Source organism: Lycorma delicatula, chromosome 2 (assembly GCF_047948215.1).
Source record: "Lycorma delicatula isolate Av1 chromosome 2, ASM4794821v1, whole genome shotgun sequence".
Taxonomy (NCBI): domain Eukaryota; kingdom Metazoa; phylum Arthropoda; class Insecta; order Hemiptera; family Fulgoridae; genus Lycorma; species Lycorma delicatula.
Window position 1 is genome coordinate 124171409 of NC_134456.1, and position 27268 is coordinate 124198676.

The 27268-nt window shown below is 30.1% G+C and overlaps 1 protein-coding gene across 7 annotated transcripts in view; it reads left to right on the forward strand.

The window, feature by feature from the left end:
- Kpc2 (Kip1 ubiquitination-promoting complex subunit 2) overlaps positions 1-26964 on the forward strand; it is a 61012-nt gene extending 34048 nt beyond the window's left edge. The window contains exons 6-7 of one of the 7 annotated variants that reach the window (XR_012755134.1): positions 16520-16760; positions 19609-21023. Coding sequence is in view for 5 of the 7 variants with exons in the window: in XM_075356194.1 (XP_075212309.1) it covers positions 16520-16674 (155 nt within the window). In the remaining 2 variants the exon portion in view is untranslated. Of the gene's footprint in view, positions 1-1994; positions 2142-16519; positions 21024-24642; positions 24663-26929 lie in introns of those variants that run through there. The other 6 variants (XR_012755135.1, XM_075356197.1, XM_075356196.1 and 3 more) reach the window with 6 other exon arrangements.
- The last annotated feature ends 304 nt before the right edge of the window (positions 26965-27268 follow it).

Genomic DNA, 27268 nt, shown 5'->3' on the forward strand with positions numbered 1-27268 from the left:
TGAACTATTTTTCATTTCTCATTTTCATTAGCTATTTGAATTAGACATCTAGTAGTGGCTAAATATGCTGCACAAGTGGTCCCATGTGTTATGGTTCATAATGGGAAGTGTTTTATTTCTTAAGCTGGAGAATCATGCAAAAGAATACGTTATAAATTGGAATCATTACGGGATGCGGCTGTTTGTTGCCTTAATCTGTTTGGCTACACAAATTGGAATCACTAGGTTTAACTAACACCTGACGATTTTAGCTATGTCAGACATAATGACAATTATGGATTCTGAATCTAAGCAATATGGAAAATAGGTCTTGTTGGACTACAGGCTCAACTAATGAAATATCATTAAGGGAAAGGCCATTAGTGGTTTTAGCTGAACCCTCAAAGACAACTTGAATTTTAGTATCTAGACTAGAAGGCTTGAATACTGAATGTTCAGGTAAATAGCACACATTCGATTTTTAATTAACAAATCATTGGGATTGAGTAATGATATGTAACCTAATTATGAATATTCCTGAATGAAAGTAGAGTAGTCCTTTTTAAGGTTGGTATTGTTGATTAGTTTTCTTTCTAAAGATAAGAATCTATTAGCATTAAAAAAAGAATCACCTGGTTGAATGTTATCTTTGTAATGACATAGCAAATTTGCCTTGATTTTTTTGAGTAGTGTTGGATTGAACATGTTTTTCACATGAAGAAGTTTCATTAACTGAAGCATCAGTCTTAATTTCTTAAATTTTCCAGGAAGGAAATTTTCTAGGAATGCAACCACTAAGTATATATCCTAATTTAGTTTCCTGAATAGGATATCTGGAATTTCAAATGAATTTTCCAGGCAAGATAAGACTTCAAATAGAATTGAGTTCTAATCAGCATGTCAATGTTATTTGCAATGTTGAACTTGCGACCTGCTAGAAATATATTATGAGTAAGATTAAGATCAGAAATGTCAAATGTGGTTGATGGAAGGCTGTCTGATACGTCAGATAAAACAGCACATTTCACTTTGAATGAAAAGTTCTTATATCGAGAGTGTAATGTAAGTGTAGCACATATTTGGATGGAGATAATTAGTTATTTATGCCTGAAATAGGAAGATCATTTTTAGTAAGTTTAACTCATAATTTTCCGGCAAATTTATATGTGCAAAAATTTGCCAGGCTACCAAACTCTAATAAGATTCTACATGAATGATGATTACCATATATATCATTGGTGTTACATATAACTGTTTGACTGATTATTAAATGAACAATTGGTATTACCTTCAGGCTTACTGCCATCTAAATTATAATGATTAATTTTGTCCATATGAATGAGTGTATTGTATTTTTTTAGTACAAATCATACATAAATTTTTTGAGTATCACTCATTAATAGAATGAATTTTTACTTAAACAAATAAAACAATTATTATACCTCAAAAGTCTGTGTTTTAATTGAACAAATTTAAGAATTCTGTACTTGTAATGAATTACAAAATTAATATTGCTTAGACTTAAATTTTGAATAAAAACTGACATTATTTCCTTTAAATTGCTTGTTATGATTCAAGGTAAAGCATTTGTTAAAAGCTTTGGTTGAATTGTTATGACACTCTCCTTTTTTTGTTTTCACTTGTGTGCTTGCATTAATATTCTCTAGAAGTTGTCATCTGGAATTAATAAATTTGATAGTCTTTAAAGGTGGGAATCCTTTGATTTGACAACTTTTCATTCCTTAATCTTGAGGTAGGTATTGGAATTCCATTCTTGATGTTAGAAATTGGACAGCAATAAATGTATGTGTTTACAGGAAGTTGCATTGATTCAAACAAATTCACATATGAGGAAATTTCATTAATAAATTTGGATAAAGTATCTCTGGATTCTCTTCTTATAGAATCTGACCTTAAAATGCACTCAGCATTATGAAATGCAATTATATATTGTTATCAAATCGTGTTTTTAATAATTCTAGACCATTAACATAATTTTCATTTGTTATTGGCAGATTTTTAATGATAACTAAGGCTTCATCCTTCAAAGAGGAATGTAAGTAGTGTAATTTTTGAATATTAGATAAATCATCTCTATTATGTACTAAACCAGTAAATATATTAAAATAGTGCTGCCACTCTGACACATTATCTAAATAAAGGTATATTAATGGGTTGTAGGTGTGTTTGTTTAAATGTTGTACAGGGTCATTCACGGGAACCGGATGTTTTAAAAATAATCATAAAAAGTGAATATTTACTTTAAAAAAGTTTTATTGGTACTGAAACACTTGTTAAATCAAAGCATTTGTTACTTACTCATGAACGAAAAATTATGTCCGGCAAGTGATGTCCATTTTGGGCAATACATTGTTGTAGCCTTTCACGGTAACTGGCCTCAATTCTTTGCAGCATGTCTACATAAATCTGGGTGACGGGATGGATGAATTGCGATCTTTAGGTCCTCCAATGTACGCGATTTATTGCCGTACACATGCGATTTCAGAAACCCCCACAGAAAAAAATCACAACTACTCAAGTCGGGGGACCGAGGGGGCCAAGGAATGTCGCCGAATCTGGAAACAAGTTACGGAGAACAGCCATCTGTTACAGCTACAGCGCACACAGCCCTTGCTGTGTGCGCTGTAGCTCCATCCTGCTGGAATAACACATTTTGAAAATCGATTCCCCGGTTTCGTAACTCAGGGATGAAAAACGAATTCAACATCGCAATGTAACGATCAGCTGTTACAGTTACGGCAGCATCATTTTCTTCAAAAAAATAAGGTCCAATAACACCAGCCTTTCCTATTGCACACCAGACAGTCACCTTTGGGGAAAGAAGTGGTCTCTCGTGAAGCTGATGTGGGTTTCTTTCTGCCCAATACTGGCAATTCTGTTTATTGACGAAGCCATTCAAATGAAAATTGGCTTCGTCACTCATTAACAATAACAAATTTTCATTTTTTTCAAAAATGGTAAACATTTGTCGACAAAATTGTAATCGCTGCGTGAAATCTTGCTCGTTTAACTGCTGCACGACGGCTATCTTGTAAGGATGAAAATGCAGGTCTGTATGCAGAATTCGTCTTACCGTACTTTTGGTCATTTGAAGCGCTGCTGAATGCCTCTGAATAAAGGCGTGGGCTTCTGACAATGGCTTCCCTTACTCGTTCAATGTTCTCCGGAGTGCTAGCAGTTCATCGGGGACCCGGTAGTTTTTTCTTCATTATTGAACCACTTGTTCGAAGGTTGTTTACCCATCGCAATATTGTGTTACGAGAAGGGACACTTGCATTACGATGGATATTAAACTGACAGCGGAAATCTCGCTGAACGGCAGTTACGGATTCGTCATTTCGCACAAAACTGTCATACGCATACAGGCGTTGGTTTAGCGCGTCCACGGCTCCATCTCAACTACTAAAATGTGTAAATGCTATGTACAAAGGAAACGTCAGACACCAGCCATGTGCCCCTCCCACCACGAACGCCCGAGTACAACCCACTTCAAAAACATCTGGTTCCCGTGAATGCCCCTGTATTTGAACTAAATTCTTCATTTGATAATTTTTGACTTTTATTTATTAAGTGTTGCAATTTGGACTATAATACACAAGTCTTCTTTGACTAGTATTCCAAATACTAGTACATATTAAAAATATTCCAATTCAGTTTCTGGTTGAATGGTGTCATATTTGCTTCGCAATTCAAGAAGATTCCTATTTTAATTTGTAAGGTGGGAATATCACTTTGTGAAGGATCGTAATTGTGAGTAAATGTGCCAATCCTAGTTGTAGCGGCCTTTACTAGCCCTCTTTGTCTAATTAATTGTTCCCTGTCTATAATAATAGTAACTTAAATTAACAGTTTTTTTTTTGTCTTCTTTCATTTGACTGGTTTGATGCAGCTCTCCAAGATTCCCTATGTAGTGCTAGTCATTTCATTTTGGTATACCCTCTCCATCCTAGATCCCTGACAATTTGTTTTACATACTCCAAATGTTGCCTGCCTACACAATTTTTTCCTTCTACCTGTCCCTCCAATATTAAAGCGACTATTCCAGAATGCCTTAATATGTGGCCTATAAGTCTGTCTCTTCTTTATATATTCTTTATATATATATATATATATATATATATATATTCTTTATATATTTTTCCTAATGCTTCTTTCTTCATTTATTTGCCACAACACCTCTTCATTTGTCACTTTATCCACCCATCTGATTTTTAACATTCTCCTGTAGCACCACATTTCAAAAGATTCTAATCTTTTCTTCTCAGATATTCTGATCGTCCAAGTTTCACTTCCATATAAAGCGACATTCCAAACATATACTTTCAAAAATCTTTTCCTGATGTTTAAATTAATTTTTGATGTTAACAAATTATATTTCTATAAGACTATATTAGTCTGGCTCTCAACAGATACCTCTCCGATATGGTTGCACCTTCGGTCCAGTTACTCTGTATCGCTGAGCATTCAAGCCCCCTCACCAACAGCAAGGTCTCATGATTCATAGAAGGAGAAATTAACAAAGTACTAACAAGTATTAACAAAGTATTAACAATATGAACTATTAACAAAGTAAATTAAATATGAAATAAATCAAATGTTATTGCACACATAATGAGACAATGTAAATTAAATGTAATAATAAATTAAAAAGATATTACATAAATGATGTAGATAAATTGCTGCAAGCCCTATTAATGTAATAATTTGTTGAAATTAAGGTTCTTGAAAATTTTTAATTTTCTAGAAAATTTTATTTTATATCCCTGATTCTGGAAGATCAAGATAATGATTCTTCAAAGTTGCAGATTATATCCATGGCTAGGGACCAAAAATGTCAAATAATATGCCGTCTTAGTTAGTACTTTGATTAGGTTTAATTATTCTAAATATTTTATTATTTGCTGATTCATTCAAGTAAATAAAAGTCCTTATTTTATTTATAATAAAAATTATTTTATTAATTATACATTCATAATAAATACATATCGAGTCTTTGAAGGATGGAACGAGATTGACCAACAATAGAGCATTAGATAAATTCATTCAAGAGTAAAAAAAAAAGTGAGAACTTATAAAGAGTAAAAGAAAGAGTGAAAATTTTTTTTTACAAATAAAAAAAGGAGTAAATGAAACTGAGTCTTAAACACTTCTTACTTGCCATTTTTGACTCTGGAGTGTTAATGATGGACCCATGTCTCATCACATGTGTTGATGCGCCTCAAAAATTCATCCCCTTGCCAAAATCGATAGAAGTCTCTCACAGATCTCCAACCTGACCTGTTTTTGATTTTCACTCAACAACTTTTGAACCCATTGAGCACTAATTTTTCTAAAGCCAACATAATCAGTGATAATGGATTGAGCACTCCTGTAGCTGTTATACCCACTTCTGACATGATTTCTTCAACTTGAACTAGGGATCACCTTCAATAAGCTCTCGAATGGCACAGATGTTATCAGCTGTGAGATTTGACCTTAAGCTTTGATAATTACTTGTTTCCTACACACAGTTCTGGGACTGTGTCCCAGAACTGTGTAGTGTCCCCAAACTGTACCTTTAAATGGGTTCAAATTTTTGCATTTTAACACCTTCATTAGTTAAAAACTTAATGATTGTATGTTGTACAACAAACGACGGAATCTCTTGCTTACTCATGGCTGTATTGTGAAACAACAATGCAAAGGAACTAACCAAGCTGGTTCCCCCTCTCTAACACACCAAACATTAACCTCCCCACTCCACCATCCACATGGAACTGCTTGCTGCGAAGAATAGCAAAATTACCATTTAAATTTGATTCACTCTTATATTATTACATTTGTTGTATTTTATTTAGTATATTCCTCTTAATTCCTCTCTTATTTCTTTTATTTTTTAAATATTTTATAGTGTGATTATTTAGTTTATATGCTTTTTATATTTGTTAATAATTTTTTTATGTTATTTTATTTGTGTTATTGTATTTTAGGTATAAAATATTATTAATCAATGTATTATTTTTTTACTGTTATATTTTAGTATAATTATTTTGGTATTTTTTATTCTGCTTTTTATACATTTTTTATATAATCTCATCATCAAAACCATTAAATATTGCTATGTGTTTTATTTCATCTATTTCTTTTTTGAGTTTATTTTTATAGTTTTTTGTATAATTAATTCTTCTAAATATCATGATTTTATATGCATTAATTTTTTGTGACCATGGATTATTAGAATATAAATGTTTTTTAATATTATTTATTGTGGGTTTTCTATAAACTGATGTTTCCATTATATTGTTTATATTTCAATTTCAGTATCACAAAAATGTATTTTTCTGTTTTTTCTATTTTGTATGTAAATTTTAAATTGTAGTTGTTAAGTTTATCTAAATTGATAAAATTTTCATTATTTATATTTGGGTTTTATGTTAATGATTGTTTGAATATTAAAAAAAAAATTATATATATGTATATATTTACACACATAAGGAATATATTACAGTAATTTTTACTTTTCTTAATGGATTTACAACTAGTTCAATGGAACATTTGTGGTATTCCCTCCTGTCTAAAATATTAAAATATTTTAAAGTTTTTGATGTGGACTCCTGATCCTGATCAGAACTTTAGCAAGACTGTGTTCCGTGTGAGAGTATTTTTATAAATATTCGAAGAAGTTATTTTTCCTGCCTTGCAAAGAACTCAAGGAGATGTAGCTTTTTTCTTAAAGTATATAGTTTTGACTTGGCAAATAAAGTTGGCCAGTCATGCGTCTGCTGTTATAGTGAAGGTTTCTGTATCTTTTAAAGTATCTGTATAGTGCATCTTTTTACCCCCTACAGATTTTAGAATTAGATATTTGCAATCTTTATTAAATTCCATTTCCATGGCTAATGACGTCATGTCCACCATTTCTCTATAAGAAATTATTTCCCACCTTCATATCTGATCTTTTTTCCTCGGAGAAAACCAAGTGTGGTGTAACTTTTTCTCATCTTAAACTATCCATTTTCACATTTTTTATGGACACACACCATTGTTGAAATGAGACAGAGTCTAAATTATGCCTATTAAATGACAGGAAATATACTTTTCTGTTCATCTCTCCTTTGCTTCCCACCTTCTATTGACCATATGTAACAATCTCTATGGTAGTGATGATCACAGGTCCATTGTGTAGCCTTTGGTTCTGTTGGTACTTTGTATAATGGACGAATGAGGTAGACTGTTTCAAGGGTAGACCATGATCACTATTGATGTTTATTCCCCCAGTAGTTAGATGATGATCAAATGTGATGGATCAACTTAACTGGTAGCATTATGATGCAACAGTACTGACAAGTGTGTCTCAGTAGGTGAAACCTAAGCATCCTCTCATTCTGTCATGGACTAACAAATGCCAGGAGTGATTCGTGACCATTGTTTGGTCACTTCAGAATTTGAACTAACAGTCCATAACTGAAATAAACTATTGAATATCTCCTGCAGTGTGCAGGCTACATCTTTTGAGTATTCACGGATGCTAACCAGAAGCCCTGCTCAAATTATGTCTTGCAGTTATGTAGACTTTTCTTTCCTTTACACTATGGAATAATTTCTAATTAAATTAACCAGTTTTAAAAATTCTATTAAGGTGTTTCATCTAATCAGTGTTTCTAAGTTGAAGTTGGCACACTTATTGTTTCCAAATTAGAATTTGAAAATATACTGCTATAAATAAGTGTCATAAGTGTGACTTTGTAGTTGCAATTAACAGTTTGATTTAATGTGTACAAAAGCTTATTTTGTGCAGAAGCTTGTTTTGTGCTTTGCAAAAAATCTATATTTTATTTATTTATACTGCTTCTAGATTTGTTATCACTACTGAGAGATAGCACCAGAATATGATTTCCCAAAGAAAACAAAGTGTGGTGTATCCTTTTTCTCATCTTAAACTGTTCACTTTTGTTTACTTCTGAATGAATTTCCAGTTGAAATGACTAATAAGTAAAATATTTATACTTGCATTTTGATCAGCAGCTAACTTAAGTAAAGCATTTGAAAAATTGAAAGTAAAATGCTTAAAAACATGGATATTACAGAATCTAACAAATACCTTTTGATACAGTGACCAGCTATGGTATATTACATTTTTATTGAACCCAATGCTCACTCTTGCTTAGATTACTAAAGTGTAGTATATTCATTTGGTATGTTCTTCTGCATTAAAAACGCCTCAGTGTAATAAACCATTCCCTTGTTTAGCTTATATCAGATGCCTTCCAATTAAACTCCCATTTGTGCTTGTACTACAGTGTAATTTCTTTCTAGTTAACAAAACCATTCTGTGGCTAGACTCAAATCCCAGCTGGATAAATCCATTTTTAAACTTAATTCTGTACAACTTCTTTTTTCAGTTCATGACATGATGGACAATAACAGTTCCATATCCGGATCCAAATAAAAAATTTGTTCTCCTTGTTATGTATAGGCTTCCTGCCCATGTTTGCTATCAGCCATTGCTGTTACCTCCTAAGTTGTAAATTTTACTTTAAATGAATATGACAGAACAAGTGAGCAATAATCCAATATTATTGCAGCTCTACTTAATTTTATCTTCTGTGAACCCAGATGCAGTTTCTATGCTAATGGCTTGAAGAATAATGATAATGTGCTTTTGTCTTCAATAGTAGGAGGCTTTCCATGTTTTAAGAGTATTTCTGTGGCAGAGTTACACACAATCAACAAAGCTGTTAACATTGTTAGTTCCAAATACTGTAACATCCTTTTTACTTTTTATGTACTACTATGAATTATCTTAAGGGATTGGGGAAATTTTATTCCAGGTATCCTCTAATAATGGAAATATTGCTATTGCTGTGTTGATCCACCAGAACAGATGTGTTAGCTTCTTCTCTGTTCCCAGTCTTATAGGAATTCCAGATAATAAAATGCTGACACTGCTTCCAAAAAAGGTTATCAATTGACCTTTAAAATTTGTGTTTTAACATATGATTTCATTAACTTTGTTAAGCAAAGCTTCTCACTGAATGACATAACAGTTGGACTGGGATAATAACAATGCTATTTAAGGAGCTGTTAATACCGTAAAGTTCTTCCAGCAGCAGTAGCCATTGGAAGGAAATTGTATCATATGGTTCATATAAAGTTCATGATTCTCATTAATACGTAAAGAAAATCATGAACTTTATATAATAAATAAATGATGCTACATGCAAAATTCCCGTATGATTTTTTTTCAGAGTTGTGCACACATAAATCAGCTGTGGTCAAAAAAATTATTCAAAATTCAATTTGTACAAAAATTTTTACATTCACATAATATGTATACATGTTAAAAAAAAAAATTCATTTCACAGTTGTTAGATGATCTTTTTCTTAAGTTTTAAACTCTTTTTCTTCTGTCTCATAAAAATCTATTCTTTGTAAAGTTCATCAGTATTTACTTTTTGACCATTGGCTAAATGTAATTTAATTCTCATAAGGTCACTCAAGTGTTTATTTTTGAGTCTGTTTCGGTACAGACTCAAAAATAAACTTGTTTAAGGAATTCATTACAGAAAATCCACATTCGTAATCTCCACTGGATGCTTGAAAAATTCCCATAATGTTTTATAGAAAGGAAAGGTTAGAAAATTCAGGATTAGATTGGACAAAGGTTCATGTATCACTAAAAGTCTTGAAAAATCCTAGTTTGGTTTTCTCTAGAATTATAAATTTCAATTCTGAATATTCGTTCCATATTTTTATCTACAGCAATGTTTTAATTGCCATAAATTCTAAATATTTTTTGGAAAGTTATTTTCTTCATTTGGAAATCTGCTCAACCATATACGTTCAGTAAATCTAATTATAGCTGATGTATCAATATTATTTTGTTACAAATCTAGTTTTTTCTACAATCAACAAGCTATCACAATTTTTGAGTTTCACTATACCTCCAAATAGAGTTTTATATGCAACTTCATTATCAGCACAATATTTAAAATACAATTTAATTTTCTGAACATTTGGCACCGTTCGTATTAATAAAATTGTTTAAATTAAAGTTCCACTTACCAACAATTTTCAAATATATTTCCAAATACTTTCGGAACTGCTACTCCACCATCAGGGATTCTTATAAAATTTTAATTCAAAATTCATATGTATAATTATATTTAAATTAAAATTGTTACGTTATCAAGATAATAGTTGTAAGCATCTTATGGACATGACATTACACTCTTATTGATGTATAAATTATTTTTATTTCTTGACGACCAACTATTTTAAACATAAAATTTTAATTTAAATGTAATTATGCATATAACATATGAATTTTTAATTAACAGCTTATAAGAAATCCGTGATTGAGTAGAACTCCAAAAGTACTTGGAAATATATTTGAAAATTGTAGGTAAGTGGAACTTTATTTTATACAATTTAAAATACAACGTTAAAACTTTTTGTACATAATCATCTATAGCAAGAGTATGAAAACTAAATTTTCTCACATAATCAAATATATTTTTTATAAGTGTAGAGCTTATGTATTCAAAAAATTTAAACGCATAATTTTTGCTTCTCTAATTTTGAGGTGGTTTTAATAAATTTTTCCGTCAAGAACGGAATTATCATTTAATTTTATTTGAAGATGGTGTATCAGTTTTTACTAATATTGAAAGCCATTCCTTTTTAAATGTAGAAGCTTAATTACTTTTGATTCTTCGTTTAGACATTATCAGAATATTTAAGGACAAATTATCAATATAATTACAACTAATGTGTTGTATTATACTGTAAAACAAATAATAAAAATAAGGTACCATATTTTTACGCTAGAATTTTGCTGAGGTATAAAAAACAAAATTCAGAGTAAAGACCACACTATACTTGTACGCATTGCTGATTAATTTTTAACAAACTCTCTATTTAATGCAAGTAAACATTACAAGATATGCTCACGTATATTGTATAACAGTTAACCTCGCGCAATAACTGAATGCATACTCGTTTGTCTGGCAGAAGAAGAGCAGAGAAGTGAGAATGTACTGCGTAGTGGGGAGATAATCATATTGTAGTGTACTGACTGCGGTTAGTGTTAAATACAATTAGGTTGAGGAAGCAACTCTTGATATAAATTAATGGTATCTTATTTCTTAGATTGAATCTTATTTGTTAAATTTTTAACAGTACTTTTCAATACTATGTTTTCACAGTATTTTTTAATACTTCAGTTTTAAATGGTATTTTAATTGTTTTTCAAAATTATTCGAAATACTTTTCATTACTTTAGTTTTGCCTCAACCAAGAACTGTTTGCCAACTATAGCTTTAAAAAGTCATAAACTATAGCAGAAAAAGTAATAAAAACAGGTGATGATAGTGACAACTACAACGAGGATGTAGGGGTGTGCAATGAGAATGGCGAAACCGCTGAAGATGCAGACAATAACATAGATGGAATTGAGCCGTTAAATTCTTACAATTGTAAATGTTTTATAAGTGTAATAATGTAACAGCAAATAATGTAAATTATAAACTTATGACTTATCCCAAACAAAAATATATATATATATATAACTATTTAAAATAAATAAATGAAAAATAAACAGAATTTTAAACAAGTTGTCAACATCGACAACAGCTACTTCAAATGCTACTACAAATGCATTAGTTTACTAAGTATTAGTAGCAAAGCTTTTTCAACAACCAAGCTGTGTCCATGGTGTAGTGGGGAATCCTTCCACCACCTGCTGTGCAGTAACTACATGAGAAAAACTTTGAACTTTTATACCTGTTTATGTTTAGTTTTTTACCTATCACTGTTTAGTTTAAATGGAGATGATTTGAAGTATTCTTTAAAAAAAATTGCAATTCATGGTCAGTCGGGAGAAAAGAAATTGCAATTCATGGTCAGCGTCATTGAGTATATCTTGATATTTACAATAGTTGATTGTAGATACATAGGAAATGGATTTGTTTATTTACTGCAATACTTCTAAAATCATTGTGCAGCCGTGCACCCACACAGCTTAGAGAGAACTATGGGTACATGATTTTTAACAATAATGATACTACAAATATTTATTTGGTTTTGAAATTTACATTATCTTTGGGAGACTAATTTACCTTTACATCAAGCACTGAAAATGTCTTCTATCCACCTCGAGACATAGCTGAACTTGTTAATTTTGATGAAAGCCATGGATTCCAATGATGTATGACATGTGGCTCCCTCTATCCTAGAATGTATCCTTGTAGTTCAGTTTCATCCACTTCAACAAATTCCATGAAAATGTGCTAATAATCTGTGGTGTTCACAGTTACTTATAAAAAATTTTAGACCCACTATTCTCTCTTCTGAGCCCAAATGCATGTGCTTTGCATATTGGCAAAAAGAAAATTGGAGCCAGGTGATTGATTGATAAATCGTATGCCAGAATTAGCAACATTAGTCACTTGCAATTAATGACAATGTTGCATTCTTTTAGCCGTAGAACAGTTCATGAACAGCCATCAACTTATGGCCCTAACTTAGCTCTCTGGCATATCAAGCACAAGCTTGCTCTCCTGAATCAGTTGCTTAATGACTTGCGTACCAAGATTCTCTTGAACATCACAGTAACCCTTGGCAGTTTAGATGGACAGTATTTTCTGGTTTCACTTAGAAAATTACCAATTGTTTACAACTTCTGAAAAAACATCAATATTGTGTTGCTGTCCAGCCCCAAATCCCATCTGTTTTACTTTTTACATCACTTTAACTGAATTTCTTATATAGTATTATTTCATAATGAACAGATGTTGCGCTAATGTGTTTTACATCTCAAATCAATGATGGCATTGTACTAAAACAGTAATAACAAAAAAAAACACTATTATAAATAGTAAAGAACATCAGCTGATGTGTTTACCTTGTTGCTGCACATAGATGAAACAGCTGCTCTAAAAAGTTAAATTTAAAAAAATCATGAATTTTATATCAGTTACTGTATAGTATGCCCACAAGACTAATAGTAGTACCCACAAGACTAATCTGTGGACAAAACATGACTTCTGATGATCCTCTTATGTGCATTACATGGATGTTGTCTATCAGTCAATCATAATGTGATCAGTTGTGTTAACTTATGTAGTAGCATTACATTGTTTAAATTGGTTGGAGGTATTCCCAATATCTTTCACCATTTGATTTTAAAGAAATGTTAGATTGTATTTTACTGTAAAACACTGATTGTCATCTCCCTGCCCTTTTTTCTTTACGTTTGTATTTTTTTTGTTTTATTGCTGTTAGCATGATTGTGGTCATCTGTTTAATTTCTTATTGTATTGTTGCTTTGTAGAAAAGAGCTTTTTCACCTTTGTTTGATTTTTTAATAAAACAATCATTTTTTTTCTTCTGCTGCATTATTTATTTTTATTTTAATCCTTGTATTTTTGTTATTATTATTTAGGTGCTAGTAATGCATCCTCCTTGCAGGACTGTTATTTAATTCATAAATTAATTCTGTAATTTAGACTGTTGATATTCTGATTTAACTTTTATTTTTTTTAACTCTCTTTCAATGTTTTACATATTTTTTTAAATTATATAATTATATTAGGGTAATGAGAACTGAAGGTTTTTTGCCCAAAAAGTAAATCCTTGTCCAAAATACCTAAATTTTTCCAAAATGTCATCACTATGTTACATTTCAAACACCGAACTAACGACATGATTAATTGTAATTATGTTTCAAATCACATCCATAAACACAACTTATATTATCTTTGACAGTCCTCAAGAACAGATTACCATTCATAATTTTGAAAGCTCTTGAACCACAGGAAATATTGCAACAATAAGAGGAGATACATACTCGAATAAGCACAAGTATTCAACAGCAGATTCCATGTCTAATTCCAGTCATATTATATACTTTGCAGTTGGTTATACAGTGATCTCAACAAACATTTCACCAAATTCTTATGGTGTTTTCCAGGGTTGTGCTGTCATTCAGTATTCCATAGCTTATCTTCAGCTGAAATATTTTCTTCCTTAAAGCATGAATGCCATTTAAATAATAGTCTGCAGCATGTTTTTTTAAAAAAACATAGCAAATATTTTTAGGATATGGTTTAGGTTTCGTTGGATTTCATGTGGAACTTTCATTTTCAGTGGCCATATATTTAATTTTCTGTAAAAAAAAGATAACCAGTGGGTCTGTGGTTTTGATATCTGCCTGCAGATAGTGATTATTAAATAACTCATGTGGTTTGGAAATTCAGTAGTATCTCATAATAATTACTGAATTTGATTCCTAGGTGAATAACAAATGCCAAGTCATACAATAATTTTATGCTTGCTCTCTTTTCTGCTAAGTAGAACTGTTGGGCTTTTTAATTGTTAAAATGTTAGAAATATATTGGTAGGCACAGAGAGTAGTATGATGTTTGCCTATTATACTGAGGCAACAGATTGGATAGGATTCTAGCCCTATCCAATCTTGGATAGATAAGATTGGATAGGGCTAGAAGGAAGGGCTTTATTCAATTGGAATTGGAAGGGCTTTATTCAATCAATTTTCTCCGAATTAAATTCTCTATAAGTTTTTTTTGCATAAAATTAATGCATATTAGAGTCGTCTAACAAATTTATTGTATTTAAAACTAAAAAAAAAAATGCGTTTTTCATATCTGAAGTTTTCTGTTTTATTGTTTAAAATTGCTTTTAATCAATTTAGAAATAGTACAAAATTCCGAAACAAACTCCAAACCATTCTCACGTGTTCAATTCTTCCTACCTCCTTCCAAATGTTCCTTGTAACTAATACACTTATTATAACATATTAATATCATACTGCATGATACAATGTATAAAATTATCTGTATAAGTTATAAGAAATATAAGTATTTATTCTGAAATATAAAAATACCAGGTAAGCCTATCTCACTTGATACTTTATTACTGTTTATTTTTATTAATATAACTTGTGTATAATGGAATTTTATAAAAATTACATTTCTTTTATCATATTATCCCCAGAAGAAATTTTAAATAGATGATTTGACTCCAGTTTTTTGTATCACTGTTTTTGTAAGTCTATCCTTATTTTAAATAAAGAAAGAATTATGAGAATCATTCACTAATAAAAGACAAATTGCAACAGCAAAAATCTGCATAATAGAGTATACTGAAACTGTTTGAAGTTCAAGTTGGTAACCTGGCTTAGAAAATATCAGCTGTTCAAAAATAATTTCCATTATAATCTCTTTTTTTATTTTGAAATATCACTGGCTCTCTTAAAAGGTTTATCATGGAAGAACAGTATGCTGTGATATGTTTTTACACCTTCAGAAAATAAAAAAATCTTATTGTAAAAAGTGTATTAACCATGCACATTTTTATAAATGTTTAAATTTAAAGAGTTGGGTAGAACAAGTGATATTGATTTCATTGTAGCAGAAGTTTGAATTGACACTTCAAAAAATCATTTTAATGATCTTATTTGTGAGAGATAGTCACATAAAAATATGTGACATTGTAATTCAAACATGAGCAGTGTTCATTTCATTATCCATGATAAGCTTCATTATCACAAAATTTGTTCACGGTGGGTTCTGAGACAAAATAACAGGCATCCAAATTCACATGTGTATGGATTTAAATAACAGTTTTTAGTAGAAGGTAAAAGGCTTGTTTTCCTTCCATTGTACCCGATTATAGAGTTTTAGGCGTGTTTAGTATCCAAGTTTTCTCACCAGGAAAAAATTTGAAACCTATGTAGCTGGTAAAGTAATGCAAATGGTGATTTGGGAATATAGGGCAAATTTACGATTATTTGGAAGATCATACAATTAACGGTGAGTACTATTGTGATCTGCCAGAAAATAGCGTGAAACCTCCAATAAGTAAGAAACGTCCTGGTTCTTTCCCAAAAGACATTGTTTTTCTGCATGATAACACCCACCCTGTTATCACTCGGATGTGAGAAGCTATTCAAAAGTTGGTTTGAGAAGTGTTGCCACATCCACCTCACAGTCTCTCAATCTTAGACTGTCAGTTTTTTCTGTTTTCAAAAAAAGCCATGTTTCAACATGGCATCTAGTTTGGTAACATGTAGCAGTGTAAGAATGGCTCAGACAACAGTGAACAATTCTTTACAACTAGAGTTAGAAAACTCAGAAAGATGGGACAAGTGCTAAATGTAGCTAAGGTTTTTTTTTAAATGTAGCATAAATTTCATTTGTCATTGAATAAATAATATTTTTTTCTACAATTATTAGTTTCTTTTATTACTGATCGACCTTTATAAAAAAATATAGCTTTCTCAGTTGCTTTTTAAATGTCTATTTTTTGAAATTGCACCAAAGTTGCTAGTTGTTTTTAATTTGGCACTTTTAAATATAAAGAAAATATTACAAAGTTGTACTATATTTTTTTAAGATTTTTTAAGTAATGTATTAAAATTCTGAAAGATGTAGTTGTGGTTTTGCCTCTTTAAATTGAATTTGGCAGTTTTTTAGAATTTGTACAGTTTAATTATATTTAATGTATTTATATGTTTTAGCCTTTCTCTCGATTCTGGAAAATCCTCAGGCTGCAAACATGTGGCTTCACGACACAGATGCTGCTCCTGTGCTTAATCAAATTTTCAAAACATATCATGCTGAAAAACATATCCTATCTGTAAATCGTCATGTTGAAAATTTCAGTCATACATGACAGTTTTCATCATATCGCCAACAACAAGGTTCTAATGTCCAGACTTATTTTTGTAATAAATAGTTATAATCATCAAAAAATAAAAAGTAAATACTAAAAACAAAAGTATACCGTATAAATTATTATATTAATAGATTAATTTTGTATTTTGTTATTACACATATGTAATAAATTGTAATCTTTTCTTTCTTTTTAACAAATTGTTTACTGTATGCTTCTAGAATTTTTATTGTCCTTCATTTCAATAACTCAGATGGCAAACAAATATCTATTCTTTTTTAAATTTTAATTAAGCTCATAAAAAGACCATACTGAAGAAGCAGAAATCTCCATTATTCAGTTGTAATTATATAAAGAAAAGGTATTACGTAAAAGAATTGTTAAAGATTAACAAAATTATGTCATGGAACATGTCATGATCCATACTTCAACCTATGATGAACATGCCACCTATATTACATTTGAGTTTGGCCGACTCAATTTATTTTTCTTTATTTGTCAATTTACACAGCAGTTCTAAATTTTTAAAACCATGAAAGAGTTTTTTTCTAATTTATCTCTATCTAGATAGCTATTTTTCTTCTCATTACTTGCCCTGTGGATCCTTTGAAAGAAGATTCAGAAAGCCATAGCTCAGTACATTCAATGATTTCAAGTTTTTCAAAGAAAATATGTTATACAAATTCATTAGTGAAAGCTGTGACTTTAAATGGTCTAGGAATCTGGAAGAGAGTAGAGGGCATTTTTCTGCTCATCTTTTTTTTATGTTAGTTTTTTTACATAATTTTACTATTATTAATGAAATTTGTTTGTATACAATTATTTACTTTTCTAATAAAAATTTATTGTTTTATTACCATTATTTTTTTATGATAACTGAAATTATTAAAAAAATTGCAGACCCTTCTTATGCATTTGGAAAACTTAGGTTAAAACCAAACATCTTGGCTTATACATATATTTGTTGCCATTTTTTACCATTGTAATGATGGTAATAATAAGTGTATTTCCATTTTTATGGCATAGATTTTTCTGTATTAGAATTTATAGAATTAGTATTTTTCCATTTTATTACTATTCATGTAAACAAAATAAAAAACCTTCGTAAACAAAACTGCATATATATTAAAGATTATCAATTTAGATAATTATTGAAGTAACCAACTAAAAATGGAAGTTAAAGGCCTTGAGATGTGCTCATTATTTGTTTAACAAACATAATTTATCTTTTAGAAAAATGTGAATTTTTCTAAATATAGTTTCACCTATATTATGCATATACGGTGTACAAAAAATAGTATTAGGGTTTTAAAGCTAATTTAATATCTCTCAACTTTGACTTACAACAATGATTCACAAATAAAATGAAAGAGTAACTTTTATAGTTTTCCTGACAACTATTCATTGTGAGCATCTCTTATCACATACCAGCTGCTTTAAACCTTTGTCTCAAATCAGATAAATCACTACATATCAGAGGCACGTACACAACTATAAAACCCCAAAGGAAAAAATCACACGAGTCTGATCAGGTGACCTTGGAGGTGGCCACAAACTAACTATATCATCAGGATTGTGCTGACCAATCCAGCGATTGGGATAAACATCATTCAACCAATCCATTACAGTTTTGTCAGTGACGGTACCATCTTCTTGGCCAAATAAAATTTTCTAGCCCATCTTGTAGTTGCCATAAACTTGCCACTGGAATATTGCACTGACAAAGCTTAACTTTGGCAAGTCCCTTTCACATTATAAGAGTTCATGGGGATTTTCTGACCCTTCCCGGATAGACATTATTACTAAACGAATACAAACAAGAAAAAAATTTTATTACTGTAACATTTCGACTGCAAAGTTTGCATGCACGTATGGTTGATAGGCTTCAAATCTTGTTACAAACCCACCGGGTTGGTCTAGTGGTTAACGTGTCTTCTCAAATCAGCTGATTTGGAAGTCGAGAGTTGCAGCGTTCAAGTCCTAGTATATTATTATACTAGTATATTAAGTCCTAGCCAGTTATTTTTACACGGATTTGAATACTAGATCGTGTATACCGGTGTTCTTTGGTGGTTGGGTTTCAATTAACCACACATCTCAGGAATGGTCGAACTGAGAATGTACAAGACTACACTCATACATATCATCCTCTGAAGAATTATCTAAACGGTAGTTACCGGAGGCTAAACAGGAGAAAGAAAGAAATCTTGTTACAGCCATAATAAACATAGATCATATGTAAGTGTTTTCATACTTTTTAAGACTGTGCAGGAAACTTTCAGACATCCAGTCATTTCAAACTAATAATTATGTTATTGTCACTTGGAGGATCACAGTTAACCTTTCTACAGAATGCACATTGAACGTCGATCACATTTAGCAAACTGTAAAACACAAAAAGGCTTTCTGTTAAAGAGTCACCATCCTTGCTAGTGACACTATGTGTCTGAAAGATATGGAATCAGTCTATAGCCATGAATGCTATTAAAACTGTTTGTTTTGCGATTTGGTTCTAGCCTTAAATCCAAGAGATACTCAAATTAAAACCATGATATTCTTTTTTTATACACTCACTACACTGCTTTGGATGAAGAAAGGTTATTAATGTATATGGCATTATTGCATACTCATAAAGTAATTCATGTAATAATTTCATTGTTTAATTTATAAACTTACCATAACTAATAATTTGGTAGTAGTTGGTCAGTAAAAAGTAATTATTTTGATACATTTTTTATAATAAGATAAACGTTTACTACAATAATTTTATTAGTTCTAATTAATTCTAAACATAATATAAATTAGTATTTGTTCATTCTTTGTGTGCGTAAATATAGATCTGTATTGTAGTTTAATTGTAGTTTTAATCAGATGTTTACTATGTAATTAAAACTTGTGCTTGACGACTTATGAATTCAGCTCTCAATTTTATAGGTTTGCAGAGATTTGACAAAAAAATTACTTGTTTAGTCCAAAAATAGATGTACTACAAACATTAAAAATGTAGTAATTTAAGTTCTAGTGAGTACAGAGACAACTATTTTCTTCTTAGTTTTTGCTGTTTAATTCTCACTTAACTTTTGCTTTAGTCTCTCATCTATTTTGGTGGTTATTGCTTTATACTTTGTTAATGATTTTAATATTGAATCTCTATTTTAATATTTAAAATTTAAACATCTGTGAGGTTTGAAAATTTGATGTAATAAGCTGTTTGTACATTTTTTTAAGTCTGAAAAAATAAAAATTGTTAATAGTAATAACTTAATTTTACAACTAAAATTTATTTTTAATTGCTTAAGGTTTTTATTGACATATTATAAAATCAGTCTGTCTTAAACTGATATATTTTTAAGCTTAAAGTGATTTATTTGGCTGTGGATGGTGTTTCAAATTGATGATGCAACAAAACAAATGTCAATTTATTGTATATTCTTATTGTAATTAAATTTAAAGTTTTTATGTTTTTAAAGTGTTTACTATTTAATTTCTAAAATGAGTAAGTGCCATAATAACTTTTTTTAAATAAAAAAAGTTGTGCTTTGCAATTAAAATTTATTAATTTTAGATATATTTTTTATGATATTCATGTTATTGCTTCAGTAATAGAGCTATTATAAAAAATATTATTGGACGGTAGCTTTGTACCGTATTAGTTTTTAAGATTTAGCATGATACAGCAATATATTTTATGGTGCACTTTTTTTTAATATAGCTTGAATTTGTTATTAGGATTTTTTTTAGTTATAAAAAAATATATTGGAATATTATGTTATTCTAGTCACTGAATATTATTTATAGCTCAAAAGATAAGAGTTAGACTTTATGTGAATTAGCAACACTGTTCTACATGGTATATGACTTAACATTTAACAAAAATTATTTGTTAATAATTAATTCTATTTATATTAATTATTTTTTTAAAAATAAATAAATATACTTTATTTTATATAGGAATATATATGTATTGAATATAATATGTTATTATTAACACCGGCAATAAGTAGATAACCTAATAACACATTTCACTACCTCTCTGCCACAATGTTTGGTAGAGTGGGACCACTCTACTCCATGTCAGAATGGTAGCATCATGCCTTTTATGTGGAATCTGTGAATCTTTTATGCATTAACAAAGGACATAATTATAAAATTAACCAGACAGTTTATATAAATTTAAGAGTAAAAAATGTATAAAATAAGTATAATTAATATTAATAAAATTGTGAAATATTGTACTTTTATTGAAAAAAAACTACTTTTATATTTTTACTGCTGTTGTTTTGTTGAATTAGGTTTTGCATTGTTGCATAAAATCAATCTTTGTCTAAGTAATAAAGATATTAAATAGTTTAAGGTTCATTCTTTATCCCAATAAAATCATAATCATGTAACTCAGCTTTTGATGCAATTCATGATGAGATATCAATATTGAATGGGCATCAAATTCTGTGTAAAATCTAGCTATTAATCATGCAGAACATCTAAAGTATATTTGCTGATATAGATTATCATCAAAGTTTTGAATGCTCTGCAAGTCATAAATAGTTCAATTTTACCCTTTGATCAAGAAAAGTAAATTATTTGCTTTTTTAACAGAACTTGATGACAACTGTTCATGAAGCATGCACGTATCTTTTTTGAGTTCATAAATAAGGGAAATGACATTCTGAATTTGTGAAGTTCTGTTATATGCCAAAGAAAAATATAGGTAGAGCTGGAAAACTAATACATATACACCAGTTGTTTCAAGAAGAAAGACTAAAGAAGGACTCAATTGAAAAATGAAAAATCTGACTTAAAAATTCTAAAAGTTGTTAAAAAATCCCCTGTACAAAAAAAATTCTAATTTAAAAAAAAAGTGCTGCTACAGTATAATATTGCTAAACTTCATGTGCAGCAAGTAGCATGAGGATGAATCAAATTTAAACAACAATTTTGCTATTCTACACAGCAAGCAGTTCCAAGCTGGATGGGGGATTGAAGGATTAATGTTTGGTGTGTTAGAGGGGGAACCAGCTTCATTAGCTCCTCTACTCTGTTCTGCCATGAATGAGGAAGAGGTTCTGTCGTCTAAAAAAAAATTTATTTTCTAAAATTTAATGGAAAATTTAACTCGTTTAAAGGTACAGTTTGGGGAGCACTATACTGTCTCCTGTCTCAAAACCAAGTATATATAGGGTGATCAAGAAAGTGTAGAAAACAAAAGTCATGATCAATACTCTAGGTCAAGTCTAACAACTGACAACATCCATGCTGTTGGAAAGTTTATTAAAGGTGATCGCCAGTTCACTGTTGAAGAAATTGCGTCAGAAGTGGGTATCAACTATGCGAGTGCTCAGTCAATTATCACTGATCATCTTGGCTTTAGAAAATTGTGTTAGATGGGTTCCAAGGTTGTTAACCGAAAATCAAATAGAGGTCAGGTTGGAGATCTTTGAGTTTTTGCAGCAAAGGGTCACATCACATGTGTGATGTGACATGGGTCCATCATTATATTCCCAAGTCAAAAATGGCGAATAATCAGTGGCAGCTGAGGGCTGCCCAGTGAAGGCCAAAAGCTGTCTTTCAGCTGGGGAATTTTACTCGTTGATTTTCTCCACAATAAATGAACTGTGAAATGCAGTATACTGTTGCCAGTTGCTACAGTCAACAAAAGACAGGGTATGCCCATCAGAGATATTGTCCGTCTACATGACAATCCAGGCCGCACACCACGATTTTGACAAGGGGTAAATTGGAAAAATGCACTGGGAAACCCTCAACCACCCTTCTACAGTCCAGGTTTGTCCCTATTTTTTGTTTGTACCCTTGAAATAATTGCTTGGAAGGAAATGATTCGAAAACAAGGAACGCATGCGCAATTTGTTAATGACATGCATATTTATTATATTAGTGCATATTATTAAACAGTAAATTTATTAAAAAAAATTATTTGATTCACCCTCATACTGCCTTTGAAAATTGAAATTTACCTCCTTATCCATCCTTTTTCCATTGTCAGAAATTTCTAGTATTTACTTAACCTCAAAGATGATCTACTGAAGTGATGATTTGGAGCAAGCAATACAGTCATGATATGTGGATTTGAATTGATTTATTGATATGAAAAAAGTTTTTAAATATTTATAATTAATAAATAATTTTGTTCTTTAATTTTTTTTTGCTCTCAATAATAATAAATACTGTAATAATGAAAATAAATACTGTAAATCAGAGGTTGGAAACCTTTTGCTAACAGTGTGCCAACTAAGGGTTTAAAATCATTCGCTGTGCCAACAACATTTTTATACAAGTCAAGGTCAATATCCTGTTCTACACTATATTTTGTACAGTAATATAATACAATAATATTAAGTTTTTATTATTAATGAGAGCCTTGCATGGTCTTAGCCAGTTGCTCAATAACAGCAACATGCTTTGTTACTTTGTTTATTAAATTTTGTTTTGAGTGCTTATCTATGTTCACTCCAAATTGATTTGAATGATTTTCACATTTGGAAAGTACTTGAAATGCTTTTATGTTGATGTCATGTGAAAAAATGTTGAGTTTCATTATAAATGCTTTCCAATCAAGAAAAGAAGATCAAGTACTGTTTGATCCTGTCCTTGTAATTTCAAATTCCGCTCATTTAAATGTGTGTTTATATCAGGTCAGAAACATCAACTTTTAACAGCTAGTTTTTATCTTTCAATTCAGGAAAATGTTGCTGTTTTTAGCCAAGAAACATCTTAATAGCTTCAAGACAACAGACAAATCTAGTTGAAACTACCTCGACTAAGCTATCAAACATTGCTGTATAACAGATCTTTATATTCACATTTCTTGTAGAAGAGGCCTGTAAACCAGTGAAGAATGAGAAACACATAAGCTCTCCTGGTGAATTATACAATAAAAATGTAACAATTTGCAGTTAATGATTTTCAAAAAGTTTTACAAATCCTTTCTTCTTGCCAACCATTACAGCATCAGTTGTCAAACAGACTAATTTGTTCAAGTTGATGTCATGTTTACCAAAATAATTAATAAATGCAGTCAAAATATCTTCTGCTTTGGTTGTACCATGAAGGGATAATAAGCAAAACAACTCTTCATAAATGTGATTATTCTCATATCTCGCAACTACAGCTAGGCGTGACAAATCATTTATTTAAATCAGTGTTTTCATCAAGAGCAACACTAAATACTTAGAATTGTTTTAATCCAATTATGCGCCTCTCAATTGATCTTGCAGAAACTGGTATTTCTCTTAATTCGAGAGAGTATAATGTTCTTATTTGTTATATCACCAAACAAAACTTCAGCACTGCTCAAAAAGGTTTCTTTGATATATTCTCAATCTGTGAAAGGTTTACCTTTTAAGGCCACACATTGATCTATTTTTCAGTTGTTCCAACTGCTTGGCTCAAAATACCAGTTTGTTTATTGAAACCAGAAATAGCTTTTTTGAGGACTTCATTTTTCTCAAATGATATTTTGTCCAATTTTCTTTATATATATGGCATGTGTGTTGTAGGTTGCCAATCCCTGGTGTAAATCTATGTTTACTATTATAAGTAATTGTAAAATTATACTAGGTACATCATTTTAGACCTGTATGTTTTGCCTGTAAAGGTGTTAGATGCAATGAATTTAGAAAGAAATATATATAATTTCCTCCAGAATTAAATAAAGCTTTTGAATCCTTGAATTTTAAACTCTATCCACTGAAATTAAGATAAAGTTTGTAAACTAGGGGTTTATATTATATTTTGTAGATATGAAATAGCAGTGTATCATAATAAAGAAAGCTGTTATTATTGCTTTAAAACCATAATATTATTGCTTTAATAAGGTCATTTTTATGGTACAATTCATTTTTGAGAGTCATTTTGTGACTATTGCTCAAAAAATGTTCAATTTGGTTTCAGTCTGAGGAGTTACTTGGTCATTGTACTACTTTGTAAAATATTTTTCCATTTTTTTGGCAGTATAGCGTTGATGTTGGAACACTCACATTTGCCTTGTGGGAATCAATCATTTTTCAACTTACCATCTGCTGAAAGTAATAACAAGGGCTCTTATATTCAGAAAGAAACACTTTCTTGGATTTATGTCATTATTATATACTCAAGACAGAACAAAAATATGATCTTGTAATAAAAAATGAAATAAATTTTCACAAAACCTTATTAAACTTTAAACTTATTAAATTAAACTTCTCCTTGCAAAGGGAACTTAAAGGATTGATATGGTCAAGTAGTGTGGCCACAATATAGAAATAAACAATTTTGGATAAATAAATAAAATTAAATTTTAAATAAATTTCTGACACTATAGTGTCAAAAAGATATTTTCTTTTTGATATTATAGTGTCATATATTATATGAAAAAACACAACATTTGTGTTGTGATAAAAATTAAGTTTGATTGGTGCAAGTATGAACAAAATTTGGTTAAACCTAGGTATACTTAAATACATCAGGAACTATGTAAAATATGAAATAAATATAACTTACCTTACAACCAATACATAAGGCAAAAATATTACACTAATAATAATATCATTGAAAACATTACTAAAACTTACAATAAAGAAATATTAAACCAGCATACAAACCTAATAACCTCATAAGATTTTTTTTTAAATGTGTGGAATTTATAAAATTAAAATGTGATGATATAGGATAAAAAAATAGATTCTTTAAAATGATAAAAATTATAAAACTAATAAATTAGGTTTACCTACTATGGCAGACCACTAATAAACAATAAACATTCTATTTCTGATATAACACAAATTTAGAAAGTAATAAAGGTGACAAATATTCCATATATAAATACAACATAATTTCAATTATATAACATCAGACAGTCTTATGAAAGCTGCAACAGATAGCAGCATCCATATAATAAATATGTAATTTTCATTATTTTAATATGCAGTTTAATTAAGCATTTCAGTCATTACTGAGGATGCTGGATCCTGTGAAAGTTTACTTTCGTGTTAAAAATAAAAATTAGTCAACTGCAGTTACTTGTAAGATAAAATTAAAAATATCTTTTTAGATAATTTAATGTTAATGTAATAACCCATTAATTTATGTTTTCTTTATACCTATACTTTTACTTTCTAATCCTTTACAGCAGAATGATGTTCAAAGCCTGCCAGATGACAATTTACTACTATTTATTTAATACTAATTAGATTCATTCATACCTGCTATCTAACTTGAATATTGACTTATTCACTATCACTCCTAGAAGAGAATTCCTCAGTGTTGTTTTAGGTTTGTTTCAAATTGAACTGTTTGTCAAATTAAACAAAATATTGTTGACAGTGTCCTGCGTGAAAATTTTCTGATACTATTAATAATATTATTTGTAGATTTAAAAACGAAATTAATAGTGATCGTACAAGCCAAAACAGTATATAAATTAAACTGCACTCACTGGAAGAAATACATCGTGCAAACTGTACCCACAGACGTAGAAAACACCAGAATCAACCTTTGCAAATCACCTTACACAAAAAAGAAAAACATTTTTCATCTTGTTGCAAAAGCTTTTTGAATTTATAGACACTAATATGATCAAAACATATGAAATTACCAACAATGTATACACAAAATGATAATAAAATATACTGTAGTAATCCACCTACGTTCATAACTGAAATATTGTTTCGAAGCACAGTTTTACTAATTTTTTAAATGTTAAATGAAATTCTTTATGGTGGGTAAAAATGATTACATTATTTTCCTCTTTTATTTTATGTAATCAAAAAATATATGATCAGATTATAAAAATGTATCTTCAATCATGATCACGATTACTCCACTATTCCTGAATTGTCTCTGGAAGTAACATCCTGGATATTGTGAATCAAGGACAAAATGCTGATGACCAGCATTCATAATTAAAACTGGTTTCTTTAGATTGTCATTAAACAATGCCAAATGCATTTTCATTGTAAGGATTTATTTGTGGCTTATGACCTTAGGAGTCTATGTCAAGAGGGTAGATAAATCAATAGTAGAAGTAACTGGAAGAAAGAATACAACATTGCTTGATTTAGCTTTTCATGAAATTTGGGGTTGAAAGATTAATAACCATATCTCCCAAATTAAGATTCCCATGTGCAGTTGCAGGTTGTATGCGTATGCCAAATCTGGTACCTGATTTTTAATGGAATGTCTTGCATGCATTTTTGTTACTTTTTTAATGGGGGGGGGGGGAATTTGTTATGAGAAGTGAAGCAAGATTTGTTGATTTCAGCTGAGCAGTCGCTGCTGTAAATATGATGAGTACTACTGACTGAGGTTCAGATTCTTTTTAAATTTGTAGTTATCATTCAGATCAAAAATGCATATCATATGACAACCAGCAGAGGAAAAAAAATTGTATTTACTTTCAATTTCAAGCATGACAATTGTTTCAGTTTCAATTTGATTATTGAATAAATAAGAAATTTAGTCACATTACTTTTTATTATGTTTGCCTCTGAGTAAACACTTGTTCCTAATTATTAATTCTTTATTATCTATTAAATTATTTATTTTATTCAGTTTATATCCATGAAAAAGTAAGTATTTTCATAAATTAAAAAAATGCTTT